Source organism: Pseudophryne corroboree, chromosome 12 (genome assembly GCF_028390025.1).
Source record: "Pseudophryne corroboree isolate aPseCor3 chromosome 12, aPseCor3.hap2, whole genome shotgun sequence".
Lineage (NCBI taxonomy): Eukaryota > Metazoa > Chordata > Amphibia > Anura > Myobatrachidae > Pseudophryne > Pseudophryne corroboree.
The window spans coordinates 2,156,959-2,170,455 of record NC_086455.1 but is presented as its reverse complement, the minus strand read 5'-3'; the positions used below and the strand labels follow the sequence as shown (position 1 = coordinate 2,170,455).

The following is a 13,497-nucleotide window of genomic DNA, read 5'->3' as shown; positions in this document are numbered from 1 at the left end:
TGCTCCCCCTCTCCGCCCCCAGCCCTGTCTGACTGACGCTGCATTGTATCTCCGGGGTCTGCCTGCTCCCCCTCTCCGCCCCCAGCCCTGTCTGTCTGACGCTGGATTGTATCTCCGGGGTCTGCCTGCTCCCCCCTCTCCGCCCCCAGCCCTGTCTGTCCGCCTGCTGCTAATTAGTCATTTTTCAGCATGAAACAGGTGGAGAAAAACAAGCAGCCATTACTCAGCGGCTAGCAGGCGGCCATGTCAGCCCACGTGTACATCTGCTGGCCCTGCGAGGGGGCTAACGCCTGCTCTGGCCTCAGTGGCCCCCATGCCTATAGATGCCCTTCCCCCACCTCTGCTGGGTGGCTGCTCCCTGTACCCATCACCCATGCACCACTCCTTCTTACGTGGTGTGGGCACCTGGCCCCTCTGTATTGTCCTGCAAGGCCTGCGTGCTGTAGTAATGACATCACAACTGTCCATTTATAACACTGTATATTGGTAGAACATGGCTGCGAGCTCTCATCTCAGTCTCTGGTATGTACAGCCCCGTTCTCCTGCGCTTTGCTCCTCAGTAACCTATGGCGTGCCGCGGCCGTCCCTCACAGCCAGTCCAGGTGTTTCCTGTCGGGTTAATCCCCACAGCCGGGGTTGATGTCTCTAACACGTTGCCCTAATCCCAGGATGGGCCGGCGGAGGAAGCGTCTGCTGGGCCTCGTGGAGACGGCGGATAAATCACAGCTAATGGCCTCTAGTTGTGAAACTTTGCTTTTCTGGTTTGAGCGCAGTTTGTCAGGGGTAAAAAATCATCATGGCGGACAGATCTCGCTACGCGTCTAAGGAAGGGCTGTCTCGCCTGTCTGTGGCCGTCTCCATCATTTTTCCCCCTTAACCAGCTGTTTGTTTGCAGTGGTGCTTAATGCCCACAAAGATTCCACCATGCCCTCCTGTATTAGAGGCGCCAGCAGACTCCCTGCCCTCCATGGTAACCATTGTGCTGCCTCAGCAGCTCGTCAGGAGCACATCCGGCAGCCATGCGGGATGTTCTGAGGTAACTCCAACTCCAGGCTCCGTGGCCTTATCAGCCAGGCAGGGATAAAGGACCCTCGCTCCCTGTATGAGAGAAGATGGCTTCTCCTGCGCTTCTGAGGTAGCTCCAGGCTCCGGGGCCTTATCAGCCAGGCAGGGATAAAGGACCCCCGCTCCCTGTATGAGAGGAGATGGCTTCTCCTGCGCTTCTGAGGTAGCTCCAGGCTCTTTGGCCTTATTAGCCAGGCAGGGGATAAAAAGGACCCCCGCTCCCTGTATGAGAGAAGATGGCTTCTCCTGCGCTTCTGAGGTAGCTCCAGGCTCCGCGGCCTTATCAGCCAGGCAGGGATAAAGGACCCCCGCTCCCTGTATGAGAGAAGATGGCTTCTCCTGCGCTTCTGAGGTAGCTCCAGGCTCCGGGGCCTTATCAGCCAGGCAGGGATAAAGGACCCCCGCTCCCTGTATGAGAGGAGATGGCTTCTCCTGTGCTTCTGAGGTAGCTCCAGGCTCTTTGGCCTTATTAGCCAGGCAGGGGATAAAAAGGACCCCCGCTCCCTGTATGAGAGAAGATGGCTTCTCCTGCGCTTCTGAGGTAGCTCCAGGCTCTGCGGCCTTATCAGCCAGGCAGGGATAAAGGACCCCCGCTCCCTGTATGAGAGAAGATGGCTTCTCCTGCGCTTCTGAGGTAGCTCCAGGCTCCGTGGCCTTATCAGCCAGGCAGGGATAAAGGACCCTCGCTCCCTGTATGAGAGAAGATGGCTTCTCCTGTGCTTCTGAGGTAGCTCCAGGCTCCACGGCCTTATCAGCCAGGCAGGGGATAAAGGACCCTCGCTCCCTGTATGAGAGGAGATGGCTTCTCCTGTGCTTCTGAGGTAGCTCCAGGCTCCGTGGCCTTATCAGCCAGGCAGGGATAAAGGACCCTCGCTCCCTGTATGAGAGAAGATGGCTTCTCCTGCGCTTCTGAGGTAGCTCCAGGCTCCGGGGCCTTATCAGCCAGGCAGGGATAAAGGACCCCCGCTCCCTGTATGAGAGAAGATGGCTTCTCCTGCGCTTCTGAGGTAGCTCCAGGCTCCGGGGCCTTATCAGCCAGGCAGGGGATAAAGGACCCCCGCTCCCTGTATGAGAGAAGATGGCTTCTCCTGCGCTTCTGAGGTAGCTCCAGGCTCCGGGGCCTTATCAGCCAGGCAGGGGATAAAGGACCCCCGCTCCCTGTATGAGAGAAGATGGCTTCTCCTGCGCTTCTGAGGTAGCTCCAGGCTTCGGGGCCTTATCAGCCAGGCAGGATCCTTGTATGTAATACTGAGATGGATCCCTGGGCCCTCGTCGTGACACTGGGGCTCCCACCAGGCTGCACCCTCCTCTCATATTTAGATGTTAATGAGCAGGCCACGCAGGACTCTGAATTTACCTCATTCCTCACATTCCGGCCTCTTATTTCTGACGGGCGAGCGCCTGTGTCGTCAGACCGGTTTGTAATCAACACTTGAATGGAGGGAATTGACTGGTGGCCTGCGTCAGTTTTGGCCCTGCTGCCGTTAGGGTAGGGCCACGTTGGGATTAGCGTGGAAAGGTCACAGCGAGGGGATGGAATGCATTAATGCTACGTGTCCTCGGGGGAACCCTGTGTTCTACACCTAGTCAGACTGGCTCCATGCTGGCGGGATACCTGGGTCCCAGGGGTTGTGCTCAGCAATTATGTCTGCGACCCCAGACAGATGTCCTGTTATTTGTCCCGTTCCCCTGCTCCTCCCAGGCAGGGACAGCGTGGTGGCACATGGGGTTACTATTGCTGCCTCATTCTGCTGCAGCTCCATTCTAACACATGTGTGATCTGTGTGGAGTTTGTATGTGCGTCTCGTGTTTGCCTGTGTTTCCCCCTGGTGCTCAATGCTGTCTAGTACATGAACCCTATTGTGTGTGCCTGTTGGAGAATGTAGACAGTGCTTTGTACTGCGCTGCATTATATGTTAGCGCCATTTAAATAAACCATAGTAATTGTACGGTTTCCCTTGCAGCCATTCCGGACACAGATGTTGGCGAATGCTTGAAGCTCCGGGTGTCGGTCTGCTGCCGACCTACCAGTAAGTATTGAAAGGCGACGTGCGGCAGCCGGCATTTTGATTGCTTTGGTGACGAGTATAAATGTAGGGGGCTCATTCACTACGACATTTCTTTAACGCCACCTCCTACAGCGAAGAGAAGCTCCAGGTATTGTACCAGGACGGGGGGAGGACGGAGCCGCATGGGGTGGGGAGGGGAACGGTGCTGCAGGTCCTGTGGGAAGTCGTCCTCTCCTGCTCCCCTGATTTAAATGATCTCATATCCGAATCCCGAGCGCCCTCATACTATAACCTACTGCTGCATTTACAGATGGCGCTGACGGGACGCCGGAGGTTTGCGGTGTGTTCACGCTGTTGGTGTGAGCTATTGTCCTCTGTTATCACTCTCCTCATTATCAGCGCTCGCAGGATTGTATAGGAGGAACCCGCATCGCCCCTTTCCCCCAGAGAGCAGATTTTAGGGAGACTCTTATTAATGGGGGTTAATGATTTCATCTTCTCTCTTTCCCAGCAGCGCCACCAGTCACAGAGGTCCCAAAATCTCAGCCCCGCGGAGGAAAATCTCCGGATGCGGGAGGTGAGTAGGATTTCTGGAATGTATTTGGGGTGTTGGGCTTATGGTGTGAATGGCGGAGGTTCTCTATAGCGCTGGTCCCCACGCAGGTCGCGTTTTCCAGGCCGCCTGCGGACAGTTGGTGATACACCTGTGCTCCTGCCGGGTGACCTGGGAAACGCGTCATTAAGTAGTGATTACACCTGTGCGCTCGCAGTGCCCGGACTCGCCCTCATAACGTCTCCATCACTTGTCATCCGCAGATCCCTGGAGGAAAGACAGAAGCTGCTCCTTCCAGGTCCACGTGTCCCGCCTCCTGGTCACCCTCTGCCTCTTCCTTCTTCTCTGGTTCTGATGTATGAGGACGGCGTATGGGCTCGCCCGGCTGGGGCGATGTGTCGGAGTACCGGGGCCCCCGCGATCAGCGGAAGGGACATTTCCAGACTTCTCGGGCCCCCCCGCCCTCCTTGGAACGGTTGCACTGTTTGTGGACAGAGCTTCCAGAGAACATGTCTGGTGGAACTCTCTGGCCACAGAAGGAATTTGCCTGTTCCGTGGACTTTTCCCGATGGGGACTGCGGGTTCTCTCTCCGCGTATTTTCTATGCTTTATTTTTTTAATGACTTGTAGAAATAAGAAATTCAGCACTTTATCCAGAGGAGGGGATTGTGGGATCCTGGAGCAATCGGACATTGTGCCTTATACACCGCTGCCTCTGACGCATCGCGCACGGGCCTGGAGCAGGGCGGCTGTGAGGGTTGGACGTTCCCTGATCCTGACCTCCATTTGCCCTGCAGGTAGGTACACACCCGCCACAATTTGTTAGTGAAGATTATTGCAGGCTGGAGGCGTTGTTGGAACACTTTCCCAAAGAGCTTGCAGTCTAATGAGTTATGTGGAGACCCTGACCCTTGCACTCGGTCTAATATAATGGGAATCTCTTCGGTGTAATGGGTGTCCCTGTCCCCCTGGAAATTAGCCATCTTGTGGAATAAAAGGCGTTATTCCCAGAAGCTTACAATCTAGTAATATTAGGAGAGAATCTTACAGGACAGTGATTTCCTGTTGGGTGACGTGTGACATTTCATTGCAGTTCACATCACAGCCGAGGAAGGGTGGCTCGCAGCCGTGTCCGTCTGAGGAGGCGTGGCTCGCAGCCGTGTCCGTCTGAGGAGGCGTGGCATCAAACTTTTTTACTTCCGTGACCAATGATATGGACCCGTTTTTGGCAGACTTTTTGATTGGAGACTGGAAATGAACAGATGAGATGTAAATTTATTCCAAGGATCTGATTTTCCTTCCGGTGGGATCTCTGTGCCCGCTGGGTATTTTCTTGTACTGGAGGTGACGTATTCCACAAGCCGAGGATCGGGGGATGTATAACTCACCTGCACGTTGGGTGGTCACTGCCGTTGTTACCTTATTGTAATCACCATGACTGTGACTTCAGCGACACAGTGGCCCCAGTCGCCATCCCTTACACCCCACCTTCCCTCTCTGTCACACAATGGATAACGGTCCTTATCGGGCGCTCCCTCTGTGGGAACATTTACACCCGGAGACCCTGCAGGGGCTCGTATGCTCATCGGATCGCTGATTTGTTCTCTGGAGAACGGGATGTGTCTTCCGTGAAGATAACGTGTTGCAGTATTTGGCGTGTTTACAGACCATTCTGAAAGGATTATGGAATATTTTTTCTTTTTTATATTTTTTGTTTAAAAACTGAGCCAAAAATAAAATATTGTGACCGCTGTTCCCCGTGTTGTGTGATGTGCTGCAGGGGTGTGAGATGCGCTGCTGTGTGATCTCTGCTGTACAGGGAAGGTAGTGGTGAGTGGAGCTGCAGCTGGGCAGAGATGGTAGAGGGAAGCACAGGAGCTGCTGTGTGATATCTGCTATACAGGGAAGGTAGTGGGGAGTGGAGCTGCTGCTGGGCAGAGATGGTAGAGGGAAGCACAGGAGCTGCTGTGTGATCTCTGCTGTACAGGGAAGGTAGTGGGGAGTGGAGCTGCAGCTGGGCAGAGATGGTAGAGGGAAGCACAGGAGCTGCTGTGTGATATCTGCTGTACAGGGAAGGTAGTGGGGAGTGGAGCTGCTGCTGGGCAGAGATGGTAGAGGGAAGCACAGGAGCTGCTGTGTGATCTCTGCTGTACAGGGAAGGTAGTGGGGAGTGGAGCTGCAGCTGGGCAGAGATGGTAGAGGGAAGCACAGGAGCTGCTGTGTGATATCTGCTATACAGGGAAGGTAGTGGGGAGTGGAGCTGCTGCTGGGCAGAGATGGTAGAGGGAAGCACAGGAGCTGCTGTGTGATCTCTGCTATACAGGGAAGGTAGTGGGGAGTGGAGCTGCAGCTGGGCAGAGATGGTAGAGGGAAGTGCAGGAGCTGCTGTGTGATCTCTGCTATACAGGGAAGGTTGTGGGGAGTGGAGCTGCAGCTGGGCAGAGATGGTAGAGGGAAGTGCAGGAGCTGCTGTGTGATCTCTGCTATACAGGGAAGGTAGTGGGGAGTGGAGCTGCAGCTGGGCAGAGATGGTGGTAGAGGGAAGTGCAGGAGCTGCTGTGTGATCTCTGCTATACAGGGAAGGTAGTGGGGAGTGGAGCTGCAGCTGGGCAGAGATGGTAGAGGGAAGTGCAGGAGCTGCTGTGTGATCTCTGCTATACAGGGAAGGTAGTGGGGAGTGGAGCTGCAGCTGGGCAGAGATGGTAGAGGGAAGCGCAGGAGCTGGTGTGTGATCTCTGCTATACAGGGAAGGTAGTGGGGAGTGGAGCTGCAGCTGGGCAGAGATGGTAGAGGGAAGTGCAGGAGCTGCTGTGTGATCTCTGCTATACAGGGAAGGTAGTGGGGAGTGGAGCTGCAGCTGGGCAGAGATGGTAGAGGGAAGTGCAGGAGCTGCTGTGTGATCTCTGCTATACAGGGAAGGTAGTGGGGAGTGGAGCTGCAGCTGGGCAGAGATGGTAGAGGGAAGTGCAGGAGCTGCTGTGTGATCTCTGCTATACAGGGAAGGTAGTGGGGAGTGGAGCTGCAGCTGGGCAGAGATGGTAGAGGGAAGCGCAGGAGCTGGTGTGTGATCTCTGCTATACAGGGAAGGTAGTGGGGAGTGGAGCTGCAGCTGGGCAGAGATGGTAGAGGGAAGTGCAGGAGCTGCTGTGTGATCTCTGCTATACAGGGAAGGTAGTGGGGAGTGGAGCTGCAGCTGGGCAGAGATGGTAGAGGGAAGTGCAGGAGCTGCTGTGTGATCTCTGCTATACAGGGAAGGTAGTGGGGAGTGGAGCTGCAGCTGGGCAGAGATGGTAGAGGGAAGAGCTATGTAATAGCTTTCCTTCTATGTACTGAGAAATCCTTTAATCCTGACGCGGCTTTTAAAGGGCAATTGATATTGTATTTCAAAGAGTCGTTACAAGTTGTGGACGTCCCTGGGGGGTAATTATAACCCTGAATTGCTGACAGTGATTGAACATGTGAAAGTTTCGGCTGCTGGTCTGTCTCCCTGTTCTGGGGAATTGCTGGAGAGGTGTGTGCGCAGGGCGAGACCCCGGCCCACCTGTACTGCAGACCGCGCCGCTGGTTATACCGACGACAAAGCAGCGCGCCATGTGACATAATCCCACACCAGAGCGTAGTGTGTGATGCTGGGGATATATACAGTATACATAGTAATAACACCACCAGCACGGGGGGCAGTATTGTGTGATGCTGGGGGTATGTACAGTATACATAGTAATAACACCACCAGCACGGGGGGCAGTAGTGTGTGATGCTGGGGGTATGTACAGTATATATAGTAATAACACCACCATCACGGGGGGCAGTAGTGTGATGCTGGGGGTATGTACAGTATACATAGTAATAACACCACCAGCACGGGGGGCAGTAGTGTGTGTGATGCTGGGGGTATGTACAGTATACATAGTAATAACACCACCAGCACGGGGGGCAGTAGTGTGTGTGATGCTGGGGGTATGTACACAGTATACATAGTAATAACCCCACCAGCACGGGGGGCAGTAGTGTGTGATGCTGGGGATATATACAGTATACATAGTAATAACACCACCAGCACGGGGGGCAGTAGTGTGTGATGCTGGGGATATATACAGTATACATAGTAATAACACCACCAGCACGGGGGGCAGTAGTGTGTGATGCTGGGGGTATGTACAGTATATATAGTAATAACACCACCAGCACGGGGGGCAGTAGTGTGTGATGCTGGGGGTATGTACAGTATATATAGTAATAACACCACCAGCACGGGGGCAGTAGTGTGTGATGCTGGGGGTATGTACAGTATACATAGTAATAACACCACCAGCACGGGGGCAGTAGTGTGTGTGATGCTGGGGGTATGTACAGTATACATAGTAATAACACCACCAGCACGGGGGGCAGTAGTGTGTGTGATGCTGGGGGTATGTACACAGTATACATAGTAATAACACCACCAGCACGGGGGGCAGTAGTGTGTGTGATGCTGGGGATATATACAGTATACATAGTAATAACACCACCAGCACGGGGGGCAGTAGTGTGTGTGATGCTGGGGGTATTTACACAGTATACATAGTAATAACACCACCAGCACGGGGGGCAGTAGTGTGAGATGCTGGGGGTATGTACACAGTATACATAGTAATAACACCACCAGCACGGGGGCAGTAGTGTGTGTGATGCTGGGGGTATGTACAGTATACATAGTAATAACACCACCAGCACGGGGGCAGTAGTGTGTGTGATGCTGGGGGTATGTACACAGTATACATAGTAATAACACCACCAGCACGGGGGCAGTAGTGTGTGATGCTGGGGGTATGTACACAGTATACATAGTAATAACACCACCAGCACGGGGGCAGTAGTGTGTGTGATGCTGGGGGTATGTACACAGTATACATAGTAACACCACCAGCACGGGGGGCAGTAGTGTGTGAGATGCTGGGGGTATGTACAGTATACATAGTAATAACACCACCAGCACGGGGGGCAGTAGTGTGTGTGATGCTGGGGGTATGTACACAGTATACATAGTAATAACACCACCAGCACGGGGGCAGTAGTGTGTGATGCTGGGGGTATGTACACAGTATACATAGTAATAACACCACCAGCACGGGGGGCAGTAGTGTGTGTGATGCTGGGGGTATGTACACAGTATACATAGTAATAACACCACCAGCACGGGGGGCAGTAGTGTGTGTGATGCTGGGGGTATGTACACAGTATACATAGTAATAACACCACCAGCACGGGGGGCAGTAGTGTGAGATGCTGGGGGTATGTACAGTATACATAGTAATAACCCCACCAGCACGGGGGGCAGTAGTGTGTGAGATGCTGGGGGTATTTACACAGTATACATAGTAATAACACCACCAGCACGGGGGGCAGTAGTGTGTGTGATGCTGGGGGTATTTACACAGTATACATAGTAATAACACCACCAGCACGGGGGGCAGTAGTGTGTGATGCTGGGGGTATGTACACAGTATACATAGTAATAACACCACCAGCACGGGGGCAGTAGTGTGTGTGATGCTGGGGGTATGTACACAGTATACATAGTAATAACACCACCAGCACGGGGGGCAGTAGTGTGTGTGATGCTGGGGGTATGTACACAGTATACATAGTAATAACCCCACCAGCACGGGGGCAGTAGTGTGTGATGCTGGGGGTATGTACACAGTATACATAGTAATAACACCACCAGCACGGGGGGCAGTAGTGTGTGTGATGCTGGGGGTATTTACACAGTATACATAGTAATAACCCCACCAGCACGGGGGGCAGTAGTGTGTGTGATGCTGGGGGTATGTACACAGTATACATAGAAATAACATCACCAGCACGGGGGGCAGTAGTGTGTGTGATGCTGGGGGTATGTACAGTATACATAGAAATAACACCACCAGCACGGGGGGCAGTAGTGTGTGTGATGCTGGGGGTATGTACAGTATACATAGTAATAACACCACCAGCACGGGGGCAGTAGTGTGTGTGATGCTGGGGGTATGTACACAGTATACATAGTAATAACACCACCAGCACGGGGGGCAGTAGTGTGTGTGATGCTGGGGGTATTTACACAGTATACATAGTAATAACCCCACCAGCACGGGGGGCAGTAGTGTGTGTGATGCTGGGGGTATTTACACAGTATACATAGTAATAACCCCACCAGCACGGGGGGCAGTAGTGTGTGTGATGCTGGGGGTATGTACACAGTATACATAGTAATAACACCACCAGCACGGGGGGCAGTAGTGTGTGTGATGCTGGGGGTATGTACAGTATACATAGTAATAACCCCACCAGCACGGGGGGCAGTAGTGTGTGTGATGCTGGGGGTATTTACACAGTATACATAGTAATAACACCACCAGCACGGGGGGCAGTAGTGTGTGTGATGCTGGGGGTATGTACACAGTATACATAGTAATAACACCACCAGCACGGGGGGCAGTAGTGTGTGTGATGCTGGGGGTATGTACACAGTATACATAGTAATAACACCACCAGCACGGGGGGCAGTAGTGTGTGTGATGCTGGGGGTATGTACACAGTATACATAGTAATAACCCCACCAGCACGGGGGGCAGTAGTGTGTGTGATGCTGGGGGTATGTACAGTATACATAGTAATAACACCACCAGCACGGGGGGCAGTAGTGTGTGTGATGCTGGGGGTATGTACAGTATACATAGTAATAACCCCACCAGCACGGGGGGCAGTAGTGTGTGTGATGCTGGGGGTATGTACAGTATACATAGTAATAACACCACCAGCACGGGGGGCAGTAGTGTGTGTGATGCTGGGGGTATGTACACAGTATACATAGTAATAACACCACCAGCACGGGGGGCAGTAGTGTGTGTGATGCTGGGGGTATGTACACAGTATACATAGTAATAACACCACCAGCACGGGGGGCAGTAGTGTGTGTGATGCTGGGGGTATTTACACAGTATACATAGTAATAACACCACCAGCACGGGGGGCAGTAGTGTGTGTGATGCTGGGGGTATGTACAGTATACATAGTAATAACCCCACCAGCACGGGGGGCAGTAGTGTGTGTGATGCTGGGGGTATGTACACAGTATACATAGTAATAACACCACCAGCACGGGGGGCAGTAGTGTGTGATGCTGGGGGTATGTACACAGTATACATAGTAATAACCCCACCAGCACGGGGGGCAGTAGTGTGTGTGATGCTGGGGGTATGTACACAGTATACATAGTAATAACACCACCAGCACGGGGGGCAGTAGTGTGTGAGATGCTGGGGGTATGTACACAGTATACATAGTAATAACACCACCAGCACGGGGGCAGTAGTGTGTGTGATGCTGGGGATATATACAGTATACATAGTAATAACACCACCAGCACGGGGGGCAGTAGTGTGTGTGATGCTGGGGGTATGTACACAGTATACATAGAAATAACACCACCAGCACGGGGGGCAGTAGTGTGTGTGATGCTGGGGATATATACAGTATACATAGTAATAACACCACCAGCACGGGGGGGCAGTAGTGTGTGTGATGCTGGGGGTATGTACACAGTATACATAGTAATAACACCACCAGCACGGGGGGCAGTAGTGTGTGAGATGCTGGGGATATATACAGTATACATAGTAATAACACCACCAGCACGGGGGGCAGTAGTGTGTGTGATGCTGGGGGTATGTACACAGTATACATAGTAATAACACCACCAGCACGGGGGCAGTAGTGTGTGTGATGCTGGGGATATATACAGTATACATAGTAATAACACCACCAGCACGGGGGGCAGTAGTGTGTGTGATGCTGGGGGTATGTACACAGTATACATAGAAATAACACCACCAGCACGGGGGGCAGTAGTGTGTGTGATGCTGGGGATATATACAGTATACATAGTAATAACACCACCAGCACGGGGGGCAGTAGTGTGTGTGATGCTGGGGGTATGTACACAGTATACATAGTAATAACACCACCAGCACGGGGGCAGTAGTGTGTGTGATGCTGGGGGTATGTACACAGTATACATAGTAATAACACCACCAGCACGGGGGCAGTAGTGTGTGTGATGCTGGGGGTATGTACACAGTATACATAGTAATAACACCACCAGCACGGGGGGCAGTAGTGTGTGAGATGCTGGGGGTATGTACACAGTATACATAGTAATAACCCCACCAGCACGGGGGCAGTAGTGTGTGTGATGCTGGGGATATATACAGTATACATAGTAATAACACCACCAGCACGGGGGGCAGTAGTGTGTGTGATGCTGGGGGTATTTACACAGTATACATAGTAATAACACCACCAGCACGGGGGGCAGTAGTGTGTGAGATGCTGGGGGTATGTACACAGTATACATAGTAATAACACCACCAGCACGGGGGGCAGTAGTGTGTGATGCTGGGGGTATGTACAGTATACATAGTAATAACACCACCAGCACGGGGGGCAGTAGTGTGTGAGATGCTGGGGGTATGTACACAGTATACATAGTAATAACACCACCAGCACGGGGGGCAGTAGTGTGTGAGATGCTGGGGGTATGTACAGTATACATAGTAATAACCCCACCAGCACGGGGGGCAGTAGTGTGTGTGATGCTGGGGGTATGTACAGTATATATAGTAATAACACCACCAGCACGGGGGGCAGTAGTGTGTGTGATGCTGGGGATATATACAGTATACATAGTAATAACACCACCAGCACGGGGGGCAGTATTGTGTGATGCTGGGGGTATGTACAGTATACATAGTAATAACCCCACCAGCACGGGGGGCAGTAGTGTGTGTGATGCTGGGGGTATGTACAGTATACATAGTAATAACCCCACCAGCACGGGGGGCAGTAGTGTGAGATGCTGGGGGTATGTACACAGTATACATAGTAATAACACCACCAGCACGGGGGGCAGTAGTGTGTGTGATGCTGGGGGTATTTACACAGTATACATAGTAATAACACCACCAGCACGGGGGGCAGTAGTGTGTGTGATGCTGGGGGTATGTACAGTATACATAGAAATAACACCACCAGCACGGGGGGCAGTAGTGTGTGAGATGCTGGGGGTATGTACACAGTATACATAGTAATAACACCACCAGCACGGGGGGCAGTAGTGTGTGTGATGCTGGGGGTATGTATACAGTATACATAGTAATAACACCACCAGCACGGGGGGCAGTAGTGTGTGTGATGCTGGGGATATATACAGTATACATAGTAATAACACCACCAGCACGGGGGGCAGTATTGTGTGATGCTGGGGGTATGTACAGTATACATAGTAATAACCCCACCAGCACGGGGGGCAGTAGTGTGTGTGATGCTGGGGGTATGTACAGTATACATAGTAATAACCCCACCAGCACGGGGGCAGTAGTGTGTGTGATGCTGGGGATATATACAGTATACATAGTAATAACACCACCAGCACGGGGGGCAGTAGTGTGTGAGATGCTGGGGGTATGTACAGTATACATAGTAATAACCCCACCAGCACGGGGGGCAGTAGTGTGAGATGCTGGGGGTATGTACACAGTATACATAGTAATAACACCACCAGCACGGGGGGCAGTAGTGTGTGTGATGCTGGGGGTCTGTACACAGTATACATAGTAATAACACCACCAGCACGGGGGGCAGTATTGTGTGATGCTGGGGATATATACAGTATACATAGTAATAACACCACCAGCACGGGGGGCAGTAGTGTGTGATGCTGGGGGTATGTACAGTATACATAGTAATAACACCACCAGCACGGGGGGCAGTATTGTGTGATGCTGGGGGTATGTACAGTATACATAGTAATAACCCCACCAGCACGGGGGGCAGTAGTGTGTGTGATGC

General features: G+C 52.5%; 1 protein-coding gene across 3 annotated transcripts in view; it reads left to right on the top strand.

Moving 5' to 3' along the window:
* LOC134980036 (ephrin-A5b-like) overlaps window positions 1-5,382 on the top strand; it is a 31,394-nt gene extending 26,012 nt beyond the window's left edge. Inside the window, exons 3-6 of one of the 3 annotated variants that reach the window (XR_010190319.1) lie at window positions 3,030-3,095; window positions 3,586-3,651; window positions 3,891-4,424; window positions 4,721-5,382. Coding sequence is in view for 2 of the 3 variants with exons in the window: in XM_063946634.1 (XP_063802704.1) it covers window positions 3,030-3,095; window positions 3,586-3,651; window positions 3,891-3,982 (224 nt within the window). In the remaining variant the exon portion in view is untranslated. Of the gene's footprint in view, window positions 1-3,029; window positions 3,096-3,585; window positions 3,652-3,890 lie in introns of all 3 variants that reach the window. The other 2 variants (XM_063946635.1, XM_063946634.1) reach the window with 2 other exon arrangements.
* The last annotated feature ends 8,115 nt before the right edge of the window (window positions 5,383-13,497 follow it).